General features: G+C 35.1%; 1 protein-coding gene across 4 annotated transcripts in view; it reads right to left on the reverse strand.

Annotated features, from left to right (window-relative positions):
- NIPBL (NIPBL cohesin loading factor) overlaps positions 1-21,461 on the reverse strand; it is a 205,628-nt gene that overhangs the window by 102,083 nt on the left and 82,084 nt on the right. For all 4 annotated transcript variants that reach the window (XM_064596787.1, XM_045862229.3, XM_064596788.1 and 1 more), the window contains exons 2-4: positions 7,197-7,339; positions 5,017-5,182; positions 2,532-2,659 (exon numbers count right to left, since the gene is read on the reverse strand). In XM_064596787.1, coding sequence (XP_064452857.1) covers positions 2,532-2,659; positions 5,017-5,182; positions 7,197-7,260 — 358 coding nt within the window. In that variant the 5' untranslated portion in view covers positions 7,261-7,339. The remainder of the gene's footprint in view (positions 1-2,531; positions 2,660-5,016; positions 5,183-7,196; positions 7,340-21,461) is intronic.

Consider the following 21,461-nt stretch of genomic DNA (forward strand, 5'->3'; position numbering starts at 1 on the left):
ATTTGAAAATTAAAGATAAAATCTGATTGACCCTGAACTTTCTTATGATATGTATAGCTAATCTTTTGGGAAGTTACAAGCATCACATTATATTCCCAAATTCCATTTCCTGCTACTGATACGAAAAGTGCCTTTCACCAAAAACATTCAAACAGAAGTTACATGTTCATTTGCCAGTAATACTGCAGTAGGGATTCTAGTTCTAAAACAGCAGCTGAATGAGAAGAGGGCTCAAAATCACCTCAGAATCTACCACTAATAATGTGTTTTCTTTTATATGCAGTCTAAATTAACTTCTGAGCTTTCTCTTCCAACTCAATTCAGTAGTAAATCATATGTTCCATAGCTTAATAATTTAATTACTATAATTACTGTTTTTTGTTTTTTTTTTTTTTGAGAGGGAGGGCAATCCTCTATGAGATGAGAGTTAAAAAAATGTTTCCCCTGAATTAACAGTCTGAGACAAGCTAGAATTACTAGTTTGACAGCAATGGCTTTATTTTAAAAAGGGGGCAAATGAAATTTCTAACGGTCCTTTCTGATTATCTCAAAGTTCCAAGGAACTATGAATAAAGTGATTTCATATTATTAAATTTGCTCCATATGTGTGACTCACATTTACATTTAGCAACCAAGAATCACCCTTTTAAATTGTAAAGCCAAATATCACCAGGGAAACGCTTAGAAAAGAATCATAACACACAATGAATCAATTCATTTTTTAATGCTAAGTTTATGTTTTCACAAAGTATGATATGGAGAAATCAATGTATTTGACTAAAATATAAGTGCATGTAGTATAAAATACAAAATGTGTGACTGAAAGGTAAATACTCTCAAAAAAAAATTTTTTTTTAAAGATTTTTATTTATTTATTGAGAGAGCTAATGATAGAGAGAGAGCATGAGAGGGGGGAGGGTCAGAGGGAGAAGCAGACTCCCTGTTGAGCAGGGAGCCCGATGCGGGACTCGATCCTGGGACTCCAGGTTCATGACCTGAGCACTGAAGGCAGTCGCTTAAACAACTGAGCCACCCAGGCACCCATCTCTCAAAGTTTTTTATTAGAGTGATCTACTACCCAAATTAAATATTTTAAAAAATGTTACAAAATGTAGTATAAATAGCTTTGGAAGACATCCTTTATTCAATTTTATATCTACTCACATTATCTTATACTTAATGCTCCTATCCTGTAAGTTTTTCTTCCAATCAATGATCTCTCCATATTTTCTTTCATTACAACATTCTTCCAGAGCATTTAATTCTAGATTTACTTCTCACCATTACTATCTGTCTCCTCCTACTGCAATCTAGCTTGTTGGTTCTGGTGAACATACAGTATTGTCCTGCAGACCTGCCTTCAATTTGCAGGAAGGGGAGTTTGGGAAGAAGCATTTCCATAGATTCACTTTGGGGAATGGACAATATGCAACTACTTTAAAAACACAACTCACACTCAAATACACAAAATAACAAATACTATTTAAAAAACAAGACAAAACTAGGAAATGGAGTGGAGGGCTTCATGGAGGTACTGCCAATAAATCTAGCAATATTTTTTTTTTTTAAGATTTTATTACTTATTTGAGAGAGAATGAGAGAGAGAGAGAGAGAGAGAGAGAGAGAGAGAGAGAGCGAGCATGAGGGGGGGAGGGTCAGAGGGAGAAGCAGACTCCCTGCTGAGCAGGGAGCCCGATGCAGGACTCGTTCCAGGGACCCCAGGATCATGACCTGAGCCGAAGGCAGTCACTTAACCAACTGAACCACCCAAGCGCCCAGCAATATTCTTGAATACAATTCATCAGTTAACTAAGCTGGGCCTGAGTTGTCTAAACTACTCCCTTCTGACTATTTTAATCTTGAGAGCCAAATAAGTACTTGGGCTTGAAAGATTCAGTACAAATGCTCATGGGTACTCCCTGACTACATACAAATTTTATCTATATTGAAATATCATATTTTTATGCTTTTTATAGTATTTATTAGCTATTATTTATTATAAATAGATTTTTCCTTAATAGTACTTATAAACCTACTTTTCTATTGCTAAGGCGATAGAAGTGTTAAACCAATTTACTATATAACTATGAATGTAATCATCAGTACTGAAACTAATACTTGGCATAATTAGTTATACAAGTACTGCATGTTGAAAAGCTCTGCAAATATTTTATTACATGATTAATGAAAAGACTCCTTTCATACCAATGCCATGATTTTCTAAAATAAAAAGACTTCTAAAGCTCTTTGATTAAGTAAACAAATGCATTCTGAAATATCTAACAAAATATGCTTTAGCTTTGTCTAATTCCCAAGGAATTTAGTTACATATTAAACTGCAAAAGAATATTAACATCCATTTAGTTTCCTTCTTGTTCTTGGCTGGATTCAAGGTATCAACCTATCAACACAGCATTCAATGATGATAGGCTACCTTATTAAAGGAGACACTTGAATTTAATTACATGTGAAACAAGCTCTGACAAGAGACCCACAAAAAGTACAATATGAAATTCAATGAAAAATCTCACCACTTTGTACATATCTGTTCTGCATACTTTTCTCCCTGAAAACATTAGGACTCCTTGCCAGGACGGCCTGCAACAAGACTGGTATGTCGCCTTCTGGATCATCACTGCCAAGGTTATCTTTCAACTCTCTGGAATTAAAAAAATAAACATAAAAAATTAGAATAGTGATTAAGAATCCCCTATTCTATATTAGTTAGATAGCAATTCACTAGTGAAATTCAGAAAAGACTGAGGTAGAAAATCAAGAACTTATAGCATTAAAAAAAAAAAAATCACAAAAGATGTCCAACAACTTCATGGATTTTTGAAGATGCTATTCCTGGAATAGAATTAGCAAAAATGACAGGGAGGAGTTCTTGTAAGGAAAACTTTGTTTCCCTATTTTAAACAGAGGGGAAAAAAAAAAAAAGCCCTGAACATGATTTTATGGAACTATGAGTTTATTTAAAATGTTCATATTAGTTTCAAAGTAGAAAACAGAATCAACTTCAAACTATTCAAAATAATGAAAGGGTATAATGATGATAATTATGCACAGAAGCTGATGTTTGGACTTGGAATATATTTTCTCTCTTACATTTGACTATGAGTCTGCCTTTTTGAGACTGTCCTCTGAATGAAATAATGCTGCCACACTGGTTAAAACAAGACCCAGAGATTATGTAACTTTTCCATCTAATATTCTTTTCTCAAATAAACTCATCAGGGAGCAAAAAAACCGCCAAGCAAGTGGTTAAGCTTAGTTGTAATTTTCAATAAACTTAAAAGTAAGTAGCAAATTAAATTTACAACTATGGAACTTAAATGATAAAATTAAATATAGTGTTTTTAATTTTACATTTTATAGGTCTCTGTTCCACTCATTAAACGTAATAACAAAGATGTATAAAAATGATGTCCAATGATAAATTTCAGTAAATTTCTGGGGGCAGTCTTAAAGCAGCTTTCCATAAAATAAATCATAAATGTATATGTGCTATTTCCCTTATCTTTTTAAATATTTGGTGATAATTGTTAAGTACATATAGATATAGAAGTGATATAATATTTAGACACTGAAGAATTTCTGGAGTGACAAAATATAAGTATTAGACTTCCTTCTGATTTTTACTATTTCTCATTTTCTGTCAGAAAATTCACATTTAGTATATTACTGTAAGAGTCATCAAGTCTCCATTATAATGTGCTTTATCCTCATTCCTCTAAATAATGAATCTTTAAATTAAAAAGCAAAAATTAGGGGCGCCTGGGTGGCTCAGTCAGTTGAGCTCTTGATTTGGCTTAGGTCATGATCTCAGGGTCCTGGGACTGGGCCCTGTGTTGGGCTCCCTGCTCAGCGGGCAGTCTGCTTGAAGATTCTTTCTCATCCTCTGCCTCTCCCTACCCCTCACACACACACTCTCTCTCAAATAAATAAATCTTAAAAAAATAAAAAGCAAAAATTAAAGAAAGGATACATGAGTACCACTGTATAAATGAGATGTGAAGGGATAAGAATGGGAGTTTTAACTTTTTTTTTTTTTTTTTAAGATTTTAAGTAATCTCTACACCCAATGTGGGGCTCGAACTTAAAACCCTGAGATCAAGAGTCACATGCTCTTATCAACTGAGCCAGCCAGGCACCCCGAGGGATTTAACTTTTTATACATTTTTGTGTTGTTTATCTACATATTATAAATATGTACTAGTTCTGTAGTAAAAATTTTTTAAAGTATACTCATATGCAAAAATTTTCTAAATAAGCTATATAATTTATGTTTATATTATTTTTTAAAAATCTACTGGGTGAAAATACACACTTAGGTTCAGATGGTATGATAAATCCTGGGAAAAATTATTCCCAATTTTATAGTAGCCATCCATGGAGTCAGTCCTTGAGTTTTGGTTAACTTCCCATGGAAAGTATGTGAGCCTATTCCAAATAAAGCTAACAGATTATAGTCCCCAGTATTTGGGAATTCTAACCACTCTAGCATTATCAAGGAGGAGACAGCTTCTTGAGCAACTTTAGACCTCCTTGCACAGATCCACCTTGATGAATCCCAAAATTATTCAAAAAGAGTTGAAAAGACCTTCATATAGCTACATGGGTCAGAACTATTGTCTCAAAATAACTATGGCCTATTTAAATCTTACTGTAAGGCTCATTTGGATATTCATATATTTTATTTTTAAATAAAAGGGTTTTTTTGTTTATTTATTTATTTGACATAGAGAGGGAAAGAGAGCACAAGCATGGGGAGCGGCAGAAGGAGAGGGAGAAGCCAACTTCCTGCTGAGCAGGGAGCCCGATGTGGGGGCTCAATCCCAGTATCCCAAGAGCATGCCCTGAGCTGAAGGCAGATGCTTAACCCCACTGAGTCACCCAGGTGCCCCATTCATATATTTTAAAATTAAACTGTTTGTAAATTTTCTGAAATAAAGGATAAAACCAGGAATACTGACTCTCTTAGACCAAAACCTTTCACTTTTAAATTATACTTACATGTGATCTGTTGATACCTGGTTGAGGCTATGGACAAGCTGTGAAACCAAATTATCATCCCTACAGGCCAAAAGGCAATTCACCTCTTCTGCTATTCGTGCATTAAAGAGAAGGCTCTTTGTAGTTGTAGCAGGTAAAGGGGATGGAAGAGGCAGCTGGTTCAGGACTATTTGGAATAAAATCAGATTATTAGAAATTGAGTGACTGTAAGAAGTCTTTTTATATTATTTGCTTATAAAATATTTGCTTACAAGTATTTTGGGATTAAAAATAAGTTATAAATATCAATGGGACAAATTATTAAAAGGCATTCTACCTCTCCCCAAAGAAACCAATCAACTCTGTAAAACCCTAAAACATCACTTGGGCAATAGAAGAGTTTATTAGTCCCTAAGAATACAACTCAACTCCTTTATATGCATGACTTTTCATATCTTAAATCTTTATTCATTTAATAAATGAGAAGCCAAAAAGGTAGGGTTAAAAAGTAACTTCTAAGAATTGAGAATACATTAATTAATCTCATTTATTTTTGCTTCTGAGATTTATCAGAATCACTAGTAATCCCACATAAATAAACCAAGTAATTATACCCAACTCTTCACCTGATATCTACACAAGTAATATGTTTTTTAAAAGCTTAAGTATATATTTAAAAAATATAGATCACTTTAGCAGAAGAACATTCATTATGGAATAGGGATTCTGGTGGAAGCCAACTATCTAAGGAATTATGCTTTCAGTTATAAATTCCTAAATAGTTCTCTCCTCTCTTTATTCTAGTCTAACAGAAAACAAAAGGACATGAATGTTTATATAGTAGTTTAAATCCAGCTATTTACTGTCTCTTCACATAATGGAAATCTATTCATTTGTCTAAAGTAAAAGTTAAGAAAGTTAACTGAAGTATCTTTGTTTTTGGCTTAATTTCTAATACCTATACAGTGTAACAGGCTGCTCAGCCCCAGTGGCTAATAATAGGTTTTTTATTAATAAAAATACAGGAAACAAATTATTACTTAATAAACAGGGTTTATTGGGCAAACTTTTAAAATATAAGGTACAGTTGAGATAATGGGGAGGACAACCAAAAATAAATCCCTGGTAGTATATCTGATTTGGCACTTCTACATATCATATGAATTTGTGCCTTACCTGTAACAAAGTGACAACAAAAACTAAACACAGTTTCAGAAGTTTTCTTACCTGCATTATCCTAATTCCACCAACTACTTTCTTATTCAGATTTCACAAATTAGCCATGTTAGTTTCCTAACCCCAAAGCTATAGGCTATTAACTATTTTATTCCCATTAAAACCAGGTGGAAATTAACAACAGGAAAATAATATTAAGGACTACTGAACACAGATAAAAACACTTCTTAAAGTTATTTCCTCATAGCTCCTTTACTATAAAGCCCCAACGTTTGCATAATGTGATGTCCTCACCTTCTACTTTTCTCTCTCCTATCTCTTTCATAGGATGACATAGGGACTAACACTATGGGTTGTTTTTGTACCATTACCCAGGGATTAAGAATTAAAAGTTAGAGTGGGCTACCATAAGAAAGAGTCCCTAAAAAACTGTGTTACACAAGTAAATCTCAAAAGAATGACAGAATTCTTTGAACTTAAATGATCAGAGTAAAATGGGCTGCTGATATCTATGACAAACTCCAACAGATTACTGAAGATGACATCCAAAATGACCATTGCTAAGAAATCAGATTAAGTTGGGCTATCAAACCTTCTTCTTTAAAGGACAGTTTCAGTTATTTCTAGAAGTGCTTTTTAAAAGAGTCTATATTTGCTCCTATATGCAAATCCATGCTTCTTCAGTTTTGATTTTTCTTTAATGCTTTGTCTCATCTTTGGTCTTTACTTTTGCATTTATCCCTTTATCGTGTAAGACCTTTAAACAAACAAATGCCACCATTTCTTAATGCATCCTTAGGATGAAACAGAAGTGAAGGTCTTCTCTATTAGCTGATTATACTAATTTTGTTACTTGCACATGCACGCCAATAAACCAAAGGAAATAATGATATTTGTCATTCAAAATCTAGTATCTTAAATAATTTGTTCTTTATGACAATTACAAATAATTTTTTCTACAGTCTCTCTTAAAATCATTGTTAATTCAGAATAGAATATAAAGTAGATAAATCAAGCAAACTTACGGTCTGTGAGACTAGCAATCCCCGCAAGAGTAGTGATGGGGACATGGGGCATATCCCCATTCATCCTGAAGTTCTGGAATGGTGTTGCCTATAAAAGTACTTAGTTCAGGTGCCAGCTGTCATTACTTCCCATTTCCCAAACACTGCAACAAAAACCAGACAATTATTTGAAAAAATATGTCAAATATAATACTATTAGGGAAATGCCTATAAAAAATAAGATTTTCTGGGTTTTTTTTGTTTGTTAATCTATATAACAATAATAGCTACCATTCATATATACTTCCCATATATTAGGCCCTGCAAAATGCTTTGCATATATTTACTCATTTAGTTCTCACAACAATAATGTAAGGTAGGTACTATTATTTTCTGAATTTTACTGATGAGGAAATTAATTTACAGGGAGTTTAAAGTAACTTGTGGAGGAAAGAACAGAACCCAAGCAATCTGGCTCAAGAGTCTGTGTAACCAGGAGGCTACATTACTAAACTGGGATACTCAGTTTTGACAAGCACTATAATTCTCCATATCATAGACACATTAAAATCTAGCTTCAACTTGCCTTGCTAGCTATGTCTCTCACTACTCTTCTACATAAACCATCCTCTTCAACCAAGCTGATCAGATTATCTTGAACCTACCTTGTGTTTTCACATTTTTATTTATTTCCTTATATATCTCCCTACCTAGATAGCCCATCCATACTTTAGTTCAAATATTGTAATTCTTCAAGATCTAGGGCAAGTTCCTACTACTTCGTGAAACCTCAGACAAATTCAGCTAAAAGCCTACCTTAATCTAACCTTCACTTATAGCTCAATCAATATTCTTTTGTAAATATATATTCCTTTGTGACAATTTTTGAAACTTGTCTTGCTTCATTCTTATATAATGTTCATATACTTACCCTGTATTCCCAATTACCACTGCATGCTTCTTAATATCAACCAATCACATAGTTAATACATAACCACAGAAAGGGCAGAGAAATGCTTTAACATCTTAATGTTCCTGTATGACTTAGTTGACTTAAATATTCAGTTTTTATAATGTAGTTCTGTGTTTGTCTGTGTGTATAGACATTCTGTAAAATTCCTGAACACGTTTTCCATTCTGTTCAATGTCCCCAAATTTTTCCATCTTAATTTCAACATGTGGCTTTCTGGAACCTTTATCTTTCCTTTAACAGTGTCCTTGTTGAAGAACCTTTTTTGAAGTATATAAATTTTAATAATGTGCACATTAATCAAAGATATGCCTTAATTAAATAACTTTGTAAGTTCATCAGTAAATAGAAGTCTGCATGTCAACTAAAACACAGTGCTACAATAGAAAACTGAATTACAATTTTCAGTTGAAACATTTTTTGAGATTCTATTTCCTTGTTAGTTAAAAGAACCTTTAAGTTTTCTGAGTTGTAAACTTCAAAACAGTGAAATGATATAACACGAATAACTCCTCTTACTCATATATCTTAATGCAACTTTGCAAATAAAATTTTTTTTATCTGAGCCCTGGGTGGCTCAGTCAGTTAAGCGTCTGATTCTTGGGTTCAGCTCAGGTCATGATCTCATGGGTCATGGGATCGAGCCCCGCGACGAGGAGGGAGTCTGTGGGGAGTCTGCTTGAAAGAGTCTCTCCCTCTGCCCTTCTCCCCCCACTCTCTCTCAAATAAATAAATCTTAAAAAAAATAATAAAAGTAGAAGTATATAGGTAGCTAAAATTAAGAATTTTCTTTTTCCTCACTTTTATTATAGATATATGTTGACAGAAGTTCATAAAACATGTATGTATGTTTAACAGAGTTATAAAGTAAATATCCATAGAATGACCATCTGAAAAGTCAACACCTTAGTTCCTTCTAAGGTAACAACTACCTTGTCTCTTTAGTAATTATTTCTTTTTTTTTCCCTTACAGTTATGTCCTTTATATGTACATTCTTTTCTAGTAGCCAGCCAAGGAAACAACTCGACTGCTTTCCTTTGATGAATGACTGACATAAAGTTTGCTAGTAGGAGCCTGCTGAAAGGAAATAGTATAGGAAATAGCACAGGAAAAGGTACAGAAAAGATATAATTACTACTGGTTATCTTATAATTGTCCTTGCTATACTGTGGACTTTACTCTTTGAAGTTATTAATTTGATTCTTTAACAACACTAAAGAAATTTAAAGAAACACTATAAATTTAACAGTTGTATCAAGCACTTAAAAAAAAAATTTTAAACCTGACAGAAGTCACCAAAACACAAAACGCTACGGATTTTTTTCTAAGTTTAGGCTAATAAAAAAGTTACAGTTGATGCTTAGTAATTAATGGAAAAAAGCAATTGCATGCAAATTATGTACAGAACAGCACAAAAACATCTTGTTATTCTTGTATGACTGTTGTAAATGTAAATTGCCATACTCAAGCAGATTAAGTAACAAGTGACCATGTTATTTATTTAATTCAGAGGACGGGAACCAATAGAGAACAATCTGCTAGAGGGTTCTATCGTGGGCTAACCAAGTTTATTCTGTTTTCCTAAATCCCAAGTAACATGTAAAGCCGACCCAACGATAGCCTGGAGTATTTTAGTCCAAAAATGATTTAATTAGTTACCACATATGAATTAGGAGATTAATAAATCTAACCACAGGATTGTTGTGCTTTTCTTAGTGATATAACAAGGCATGTTAATACTGTGATGTCAACTGAAAACTGGAAGTAAGTGGGGAAATAAAGGAGAGCAACAATGCTTACTCGGTTTAAAGAGCTTGTATAGACCGAGTAGGTGACTACTGACAAATATATTTATACCTCACTGCTGAACTACGCTGATTTCATTGGAAGCCAAGCTTCTGAAGAACAGCAGAAGACTTTGGTCGAAATGGACTTATAATTTTAGCTAAAGTCACAGATGTTGATAAATATGAGTAATTTGTGGAAATGCTGCTGCCTATGCTGGAATGTGACCAGAGTCCATCAAGAAAGAGCATTCCTAGAATTCTAAAAATGAATATACAGAACTCTAACTAACTAGACATGACATTTCTGGCTCTGGGTTGGGCAATGTTTGGTCTACCTGGCTCTGTGAAAGTATACTGTCTTTCATGAAACTGCTGAAACTGAAGCTGAAAGTCATTATCTCTGGGGAACAATGTGTTCAGAAGGAAATGGTAACCAAATGGGAAAGGAGACTATAATGAGTCCTTTAGAACTGTCACTTAAGGCAGTGCTTTACTTACTTAAAATCTGTGAATGGTGACCAATTAGTGGATTATAAAATAAAATTAGTGGGTTGAGATCAACACTGACAGGGATGGTAGGAATGGAAATATAAATTTACATTGCACACTGCTTTGTGACTCCAGGTAAAATGTCTAATTGTGGGTCACCAAGGCAAAGCAGTTTCAAAGTTGCCAACTGGAAGAAATAGAAGAGTGAATATAGAAGCCCACCTCCTGAGTGGTGATGAGAATGCAACAAAATAATGCATGTAAGTCACCTGACATACTACCTGGCATATAGTAAGTGATCCAGAAAGTTAGCAGTGTTACTAACTGAAAAACACACATATGGGAAAACAGAGGAGAAACAAGGGTGAATTAGGGAAAAGGTGTCTTCAATAACACCCATAATCCCTACTTCTGAAAGATATATTATAAATCATTTGAAATTCCAGTATATATTTCACCTTAGTATTACAAATATGTATGGCAGTCCTAGGCATACATACCCACAATTACTTAAATGATAAGGTAGCTGAAATAAATATTGGCAGTGAAAAGTAAGGAATAAAACCTAATCTTTGTAATACTAAGGACTAAATCAAATACAAACTAAGAAATCATTTATAGTTTATTTTAGAATGGCTTGGTTTAATTAAAATAATTCTTAATTAGTCTAAGATATTATGGTAAATTCTCATTTCAACCCATTATGTATGAATCTGATGTGGACATCTAAGCACTTGACAAGATTTTTAAAGGCTCTAGTTCTTTGCTCATTTAATTTCACTTTAAAATTTATGGTTTCTTCATATAAACAAAAGAAATGCAAATAAAAAATTATTGGTAGAAGTTATAATAGTAATATTCAAATCGGGATGGATTTGGAATAAAAGGTGCTCTCACAATCTGATGGTAGATAAACTTTCCTGGACAGCCAGTGAGTATACCCCATAGCCAAGAAATGTGTACAATCTTGTCTGAATAACTTCAATTCTTTAGTAGTGAAAAACACTAGAAATGATAACATTTATTGAGCATCTAGTTGGAGATGTCTAAAGTAGAAAGTTGGAAATTCCAGAACTGACAAAAAATGGTCAGAATTACAGCTATAGTTATGAAAATGATCCACAGAGGACTGATAACAGTTAAACTGTAATAGTAGGAGACAGGCAAGATACAAGGTAACATTGTGGGGGGAGACTGTTTTAGCACTTCTTATGTGTGAGACATTAACATATACCTTTCCTTAATTGTTACCAAAGTCAGAGGGTTATGAAGATTACCTCTATTTCACAGATGCAAAAATGAAGGCTCAGAGCCTAAATGCTTTGTCTGTGGTTATACAGACAGGACAGAGCAGAGCTGGGATCTGAACTCAGATGTTTCTAACCAAATCTTATATTCTCATGAGTATCCGAAGAACATAAAACTGTGAAACATCTACATTGCTACGGCAAAAAGATAAACCAGTAAAAGGTAAGGAAACTGTCCCTCAGAGAAACTAATGTGTGTTCAAGGTCTCACAGCTAGTAATTGACTGAGTCAAGACTAGAATACAAATGTTTGGATTTCTAGTTCAGTGTTCTTTACACTATGTTGTCATCTTGCAGGATTATAACATTATAAATCAACCGAAATTCTATACATGTAGAATATTTAGCTAATTAACACCTTTCTTCCTTGCTAATGTTATTATTATACTATTTTTGGGTGGGGAGGGAAGGAGGGTTTTAAAACCAGAATATTTTTATTGCCTCAGTTTATATTACATCGAACAGTATAAGCTGCCTCAAATTCTTTTGGAAAACAAGTAGAATATAAATTCTAAATAGCCAGAGAAGTAAATAAATAAATCTACGTTGTAATACTTACTATTTTAAACCGGTAACAGTGACTCCCTTGAGAGTGGCACCTCTCTAGCAGAATCCTTTCACTAGTCAAGCTACCTTCAGATTCCTTTTCACTGCCTAAAATGTATTCAAGAACAAAATTTTCACATTCTGTTTAAGATACTCCCAAAATGTTCCTCAAATCCTAGCTCAAAAACAGTTCCCAATCAGCCACACTGTGAAAATTTTCACTTTTTTTTTTCTTAAAAAGATTTTATTTAATCATTTGACAGAGAGTGCGCCAGCAGGGGGAGTGGCAGGCAGAGGGAGAGGGAGAAGCGGGCTCCGATGCGGGGCTCGATCCCAGGACCTCGGGATCACGATCTGAGCTGAAGGCAGACGCTTAACCGACTGAGCCACCCAGGTGCCCCTCACTTCTTTAAAACATTTCTATTTTTCTATAGTTCTAAGTTATTTCCATTAAATAAGAGAAATGCAAAATAAAAGCAAAAAGCACAGCACAGCTCTAATGCTCTCTTTGGACACATGCTTTGCTTCTGGAACCCTGAGCTCCCTGCAGCCACCATACTGGATACCAATAAATGTGCATTATACCTATGTGTATTCCAGTAACGCAGCTATATCCTAATGTATATAATATGTAATAGAAGAATACAGTTCCATTATTAAGTACTACTAGAAAGAGAAGTCACAAATCAGGCTGAAGTTTTAGGGTCTCTCAAAACTCATTTTAAAGAGTATGTGTATGTTCACTGAGAAGTATAATGATTAGTAAAACTTTATATATTTCTATAATCAGTTTTCTTCCTTGTTCTTATCAATTTATTTCACAGGCATTTTTATACAAACCAACTTTAACAAAAGCTCATATTACTTTAAAAGATCCCAGCTGATTATTATAGTTAAATTGACTAGCAGAGGCCTGCTGAGTAGTTATACAATGTCTAATCTTAACAAAATACGCAAAAATACAAGCTCCATCAGGAAAAAATAGTCCTGAGTTCTGGAGTTAATATTTAATTTTTTCTTTTTTTACAGAGAGGCCATGGAAGAAATTTCCAAGTGCTGCTATGATTTGGGTTACTAATCCACGTCCCCACACCAAAAAATTTTATTTCTCACCCTCTTTTCCACTGCAAAAGAAACAGTCTATCTTAAGCCCCTAATAGAGGTTGAGACTCTAGCTTATATCATGAGACTATTTTCTACACAAAGGTATTAGAAATGAAAAATCAAACAATGGAGATTTTATTTCTTTCTAAATGAGGTTTAGGTCTTAAAGAACTATAACAGTCAGATGTAGGTCTCAACTTCTGGCCATAACACATTTGATGATACATGATTGATTTAATCTGAAACAGAAGAGAAAATGCTTTTATGTGAAATCACTGAATGGTCCACAAGAGGGCACACTTTCAACTATAAAAATTCAAAATTCACTAAGAAATAAAGATCGTTTATTTTTTAAATTTTAATTCCAGTATGGTTTAATATACAGTGTTATATTAGTTTACAATATAGTGATTCAACAATTCCATACATTACTCAGTACTCATCAAGGTAAGTGTACTTTTTTTTTTAAGATTTTATTTATTTATTTGATGGAGAGAGACACAGCGAGAGAGGGAACACAAGCAGGGAGAGTGGGAGAGGGAGAAGCAGGCTTCCTGCTGAGCAGGGAGCCTGATGTGGGGCTCGATCCCAGGACCCTGGGATCATGACCTGAGCAGAAGGCAGGCACTTAACGACTGGGCCACCCAGGCGCCCCAAGATAAGTGTACTCTTAACCCCCTTCAACTATTTCACCTATCCCCCACTGGTAACCATCAGTTTGTTCTCTACAGTTAAGAGTCTACTTTTTGTTTTTCTCTTTTTTTTTCTTTGTTCATTTACTTTGTTTCTTAAATTCCACATATGAGTGAAATCATACAGTATTTGTCTTTCTCTGGGCTTCACATTATATTCTCTAGATCCATTCATGCTATTGCAAATGGCGAGTTTCACTCTTTTTTAAAGATTTCATTCTTTTTTGGGGCATCTGGGTAGCTCAGTCGGTTAAGCATCTGCCTTCCACTTGGGTCATGAGAGCCCCACATTGGGCTCCCTGCTCAGGGGGGGAGTCTACTTCTTCCTTTCCCTCTTCCCCCCACTCATGCATCCACACGCTCTCTCTCTCTCTAAAAATAAATAAAATCTTTAAGGGGGGGGAGAGATTTCATTCTTTTTTATGGCTGAATAATATTCCCTGGTGTGTGTGTGCGCGTGTGCACACTACTTCTTCTTTATCCATTTATCACTGGACACCTGGGCTACTTTCATAATTTGGCTACTGCAAATAAAGCTGCAATAAACATCAGGCACAGGGGTGCATATATCTTTTCGAATAAGTGTTTTCATAGTCTTTGGATAAATACCCAGTAGTAGAATTACTGGATTATATGCTAGTTCTATTTTTATAAAATTCACATTTTTAAAAAAGATTTTATTTATTTGACAGAGAGAGCGAGAGCAAGATCACAAGCAGGGGGAGTGGGAGAGGGAGAAGCAGGCTTCCCGTGGAGCAAGGAGCCCGATGTGGGGCTCGATCCCAAGACCCTGGGATCATGACCTGAGCTGAAGGCAGACGCTTAATGACTGAGCCACCCAGGCGCCCCTAAAATTCACATTTTTTTTTACTAAGCCCATCAAAGGTTGGCCAAGTTCTTCTGAACTGATTATTCAACACCACTAGAAAGCAACAGATTTTGAAGTTTGCAATTTTTGTGTTTAAACCTACACACAAGAAAACTTTTTTTTGGATGAATATAAAATATGAGAAATCCCTCCTTACACCAAGACTTCTATATTAACAGTAAATTATAAAAGTATGTAATAGTCTTATCAGTCATTTTGGTTCAGTTAGCTATTTGAATTTGACTGTTCTAAAAATCTTTTTCAATAAACTCTGGCTACTTTGATTTTGATCTCATTAAGTGACATAGGCCCTAGGAACAACAAATTCTTCAAGACAACTTAGGAGACCAAATGGAATGTTTTATACTTTAGGAAAATTTTTCTAATTCAACAGATCATTACTTAGAATACCTAAAAGAGTAATTAAGAAAGAGCAGAGGAAGATATGGAAAAAAATCATGATCACTTATGCACAATCTGCATTGCTAATCCTTTTTCTGTCCTAACCCATTCCTCCTTTCTCTTGAAACTACACTACATGTGCTTTTAGTCTCATCATTCCACCAGGTGTTTTGCCACAGTAACAGCATCTATTACTGCTAAACAAATACAATGGACAGCCTCAGGTCTCATCTGATTTGACCTACCATTCAACACAGTTGATCACTCTCCTGTTTGAACAATTCTTTTGTTTTCCAACATATCCATCTGGTTTTTCCTCATACTACACTGGCCACTCTTGAATCTTGTAGTGCTTCCTTCTCATTTTCCTATTCTTACTCTGTTTTTAATCTCATTCAATCTCGTGATTTTAAAATAACACCTGTGTGCTGATGATTCCCATTTTATATCTCCTACTTTGACTTCTCCCCTGTATACTAGACTCATTTACCCAATTGCCTAGTTAACATCTCTGCTTTGATGTCTAGTAAGAATAGGTCTAGAGCACAGGTTGAAAATCGTGACTTTTAAGAATATGAATTTTATGTGTTAAAAGGTTCTTTATGAGGCATGTATTTTGCAAATATGTTATTCCAGTTGTTTGCTTGTCTTTTCATTCTCTTAACAATAAATTTTGATGATGTCCAATGTATCAATTTGTTCTTTATGGGGGTGGTGGTGGGTAGGTAGTGGTAGCATCTGACTGCAAAGGGGCATGTAGAAATCTTCTGGTGTGATGAAAATGTTCTATATCTTTTTTTTTTTTTTTGAAAGAGAGAGAGAGTGTGTGTGTGTGTGTGTGTGTGTGCGCGCGCGCACATGCCCGAGCAGGCAGGAAAAGGGCAGAGGGAGAGGGAGAGAATCTTTTTTTTTTTTTAAAAAGGCAGACTTTCCTTCTTTTTTTTTTTTTTTAAAGATTTTATTTATTTATTCATGAGAGACAGAGAGAGAGAGAGAGAGAGAGAGAGAAGCAGAGGGAGAAGCAGGCTCCCAAGGAGCAGGGAGCCCGATGCGGGACTCGATCCCAGGACTCTGGGATCATGACCTGAGCCGAAGGCAGACGCTTAACCGTCTGAGCCACCCAGGCGCCCGAGGGAGAGAATCTTAAGGAGGCTCCACACCCAGCAGAGCCCGACCCGGGCTCCATCTCACAACGCTGAGATTATGAACTGAGCTGAAATCAAGAGTCAGGCACTTAACCAACTGAGCCACCCAGGTGCCCTGAAATGTTCTGTATCATGAAGGGATACTGGTTACATGAGTGTCCCCACCTGTGAAAATTATGAAGCTAAGATTTCTCTTTTTCAGTATATATAAATATCACCAAATACCAGAAAACTGCAAAAGTAATAATGATAAGTGAGCAGTGGTTAGAGAATGGGCAGAAGTACAGATGAAATTAAAATGACAACATGTTGACTATGCTGGGTGATGGGTACTGGGCATTCATTATACTCTTCTATGTATCTAGCATGTACTCAAGTTTTCCATAATAAACTTTTTTTTTTTTTAAGGGAACTTTTTTTGTTAGATGCAAAATATCATTCTCTCATACGAGGTCAGTATTAATTAAAGCCTTCTTTTTCCCAGATCTATTACTACTAAATGTTTGTGTTCCCCCCAAATTCTTAGGTTGAAACCTGCTCTCCAGGGTGAAGGTATCTGGAAGTGGGGCCTCTAAGAGGGGCATAATGGGATTAATGCCCTCCTAAAAGGGACTCCAGAGGGCTCCCTTGCCCCTTCTACCATATACAGACTCAGCAAGAAGACAGTTTATGAACCAGGAGGTGGGTTCTCAGAAGACATCGATCTGCCAGCACCTTGATTTTGGACATCCCAGCTTCCAGCACTGTCAGAAATAAATTTCTGTTGTTTATAAGCCACCCAGTCTATGGCAATCTGTTATCAGAGCTTGAATGGCCTAAGACACCATATTCCCTTGAGGCTCTATTTCTGTACTTGATGTCAAAAACCCATAAAAGAATCCAAGAGACCCAAACATAACCATTAATATGATTAATGAATGTGGAAAAAGATATTGGGGTAGCTTTTCAGGGAAGATAAAACTTTTTAAAAATCAATTAAAATCATTAACAGCTTCTTACTAAGGAGTTACATTTCAAAGTTATTTTAAATTGATTTACAGGGAAAGGAGTACTAAACAGAAGTGATTTCTCATTCACATTATCGATAGTAACTTTTTCATGATTTCCACTGGACCCCTCTACTATTTTATAGGGTATAAATATATAAATTAAGGATGTATATTTTTCTAAATTTATAAGCTCATGTTCAATGAACTAATCATAAAATGTAGGTTTTCATAACATCAAATGCCATATTCTTTCTGTATATAAAATGAAAAAAAAAGGTCTTTAAATTCTGTCAATCTTTCATTAGGAGAAACGGATTTTAAATCTTTTTTTAAAAAGATTTATTTATTTATTTTACAAAGAGAGGGGGGCACCTGGGTGGTACAGTTGGTTAAGTGTCAGACTCTTGGTTTTGGCTTAAGTCAAGATCTCAGGGTTGTGAGATCAAGCCCCACACTGGGCTCTGTGCTTGGCACAGAGTCTGCTTGAGATTCTTTCTCCCTCTCTCTCTGCTCCTCCCGCTCATGCTCGTCCTCTCTCTCCCAAATAAATGAATGAATGAATGAGAGGGAGCATGTGCGTGAGTGGGGGTGAGGGGTTCAACCAACTGAACCACTCAGGTACCCCTGGATTTTAAAATTTTAAGTGAGGTTTTTAATTTATTTAATAATCACAGTTACACAAAAGTAAACTTTCTATGAAACTTAGAATACTAAAAGAAAACAACAGCAATACATACTGAGATAGAAGTTTAATAAAAATGCAAAATCAAGTGACTTTGTGTGTTATAGTATAATCTCCAAGATAAAGATGTCAAACAGCAAAAGCACTTGAACTCTTTAATTAAATCTTAAACTCTCAAAGCAACGTATTTACTGTTTTCTTTCTTTCTTTGTTTTGTTTCTTGGTTTAGAAAGTCTTAGGATATTAACTAGATAGTGAACTCCTATGACCAGAATATATGATAGCTGATTGACTTTTAAAGTACCTAAGAGAAATGATGAAGAGAAACTTTACCTCATGTTCAGGGCACTTTTATTGCTGCTTAAGAAATCTAAGTAAAACTGGGAGGGGGTGTACAGAAAAGAGGGACATAAAAAGATAGGTTTCTCAAATAATGTTTTAAGCATTAACCATTAACTATTACACAAACTCAGAAGCAAACTAAACTTAAAATGGAAATAAAACACTTTCAATTTTGATCAGAATACTGAATTGCCAGGACTTGAGGAAGTAGGTCAGCTTCTCTTTACCAGTGCTTGATAATATTAAGTATGCTTGTATCACTGGGTGATGAAATTTGTAAGTAACTAATTTCCTTTTTCTTCCTTACCTGATTTCTTATTTTTTTAAGAAACTAATATTTTATGTATTCACAATCTTGCACTTAGCACCCAACACCAAGAATAGGACCTGACAGATAGTGGGTATCGTGCATACAGTGGTAAAAAAATCCTCATGAAGCTCAGAGAGTCCAGTAGGAGTGATATTATGAATAATCACCATGTAAATATAACTACATACTATGATAAATCCCACAACAGCAGCAATAATAAATAATACTTAGCCCTTAATATATGCCTGGAATTGTTTTAAAGAATTTATGTATTTCATTTCATATTAATTTATATTGAGTTCATTTCATTCTTATATAGTTTAGTTCATTTAAACCTTATCCTGTTAAATAGGCACTACTATTACCTTCCTTCATCTTAAGATAATAAAAACTGAGGCATATAAAGGTTAAGTAACTTGGCAGATGCCTGATTCCAGAGTTTCTGCTCTTAAAATTCCAGAATCCATGCTCTTTTCTAAATGAAAAGAACAGGGCACTTTCAAAGAAAAATAGACGGTAACTAAGTTTACGTTGGGGGTGTAGGCAGTCACAGAATGTGTCATTAAGGAAATCTCATAGTAAGAGTTAGGCAAAAGGGGAAGAACTGGGGACAGGGAATGATTGGTATGTTCTAGTCCCTAAAGAATGACAGAACCTAGGACAAAGGAAAAGATTATGTGGCTGGTACTTAATGATGGACTGTCACAGGGCTTTTGATTTCATGCCACATAAGAAAAAAAAGTAATATATTAGCTGATATATATATATATATCTTAGCTACTGAACATGGCAATTATAGTTGCTTAATTTTGAATATTTCTCCCTTTTCACACAGCCTATATATTCTCCTTAAAAATATTAACTTGAATTTAAAATCACTATTTTTGCATAATTAGTCACAGCTTTAAAATACTAGAAGAAACAATGGTTTGTCACAAAGTATGAAAATAACTGCCTCGGGCACCTGGGTGGCTCAGTTGGTTGAGCGACTGCCTTCGGCTCAGGTCATGATCCTCGAGTCCCGGGATCGAGTCCCACATCGGGCTCCCTGCTCAGCAGAGCGTCTGCTTCTCCCTTTGACCCTCCCCCCGCTCATGTGCTCTCTCTCTCAAATAAATAAATAAAATCTTTAAAAAAAAAAAAAAAAAAGAAAGAAAATAACTGCCTCTGGGGCGCCTGGTGGGTCAGTCGGCTAAGTGGCCGACTCTTGGTTTCAGCTCAGGTCATGAGCTCAGGGTCATGAGATCGAGCCTCACATTGAGCCCTGCAATGGGCTCTGCACTCAGCGGGCAGTCTGTCTGAGATTCTTTTCCCCTTCCCCTCCTCTGTGCCCCTGCTTGCTCTCTTTGTCTAAAATAAATAAATAAATAAAATCTTTAAAAAAGAAAATAACTGCCTGAGAATAAACTTTAAAGAATAAACCTAAGTGCTAAGTAAGAAAAAAAATTAACTCTTGGAGGTATTTGTGAAATGAAAACTTATTTTCATGCAAAAACTTGCACCTGGATGTTCATAACAGCTTTCTCTGTAATTGCCAAAAACTGGAAAAAATTCAGGTATCTTTCAATGCATGAATGATTAAGCAAACTGTGGTAGATCTACACCATGGAATACCACTCAATTAAAAAAAAATAGAAAGTATTGATACATAAAATTTAGATGGATCTCAAGGAAATTTAATACTAAGTGAAAAATGCCAATCTCAAAAACTACAACATGATTTCATTCTTGAAATACCAACATTATAGAAATGAAGAACAGAAGTGATAGTACAAGGGAGTGGTGCTTATGATGATGAAACAGTTCTATATGCAGAGTGTGGTGGTGGATACATGTAACAACCTGTATGATCAAACTTTACAGAACCACACAGTGTATGCATAACTGGCTAAATCCTAATAACTCTTGGATTGCACAAATGTCACTTTCCTGATTGTGAAACTATACTAGAATTATATACAATGTTACTATTGGGGGAGGCTGAGTTAAGGGTGCACCTCATGCCCCTGTACTTTTTTTTTTGCAACTTCCTATGAATCTACAATTATTCCATAATAAAATATTATTTAAAAAGCAATTAGAGTCTCTGTGTTCTATATAGTATCTAGTTCATTCACATTACTGGCTTTTATTATTGAACAAAGTTAAAACAAAGTTGATTTAGAAACTATAGAACAATTTATAGGCAGAATGTTTTTTCTTTTTTTAAAAGATTTTATTTGTTTATTTGACAGAGAGAGAGAGAGCACAAGCAGGCAGAGCGGCAGGTAGAGGCAGAGGGAGAAGCAGGCTCTCCGATGAGCAGGGAGCCCGATGCGGGGCTCCATCCCAGGACCTGGGATCAAGACCCGAGCCAAAGGCAGACGCCCAACTGACTGAGCCACCCAGGCGCCCTCAGAATGTTTTTTCTTAAATTTTTATTTTTAAAAACTTTTAAAAGTTATTTAAATTTTGTTCTGAAGGTTTTACATTTTTTTAGGTTGGGGAGGATAACTAAATTTTGACATAATTTCAAACTTATAAAAAGTTACACAAAACTGCCACGCAAGTACAAGAAGCTGCCATAACTTTTACCCACATTCACCAATTGTTTACATTTTACCCCATCTGCTTTAACATTCACATTCACAATCCTTCCTTCTTCCCTGCCCC

Source organism: Mirounga angustirostris, unplaced genomic scaffold, assembly GCF_029215605.1.
Source record: "Mirounga angustirostris isolate CCGP_5_RB_7025 unplaced genomic scaffold, mMirAng1.0.hap1 SCAF_7, whole genome shotgun sequence".
NCBI lineage: Eukaryota > Metazoa > Chordata > Mammalia > Carnivora > Phocidae > Mirounga > Mirounga angustirostris.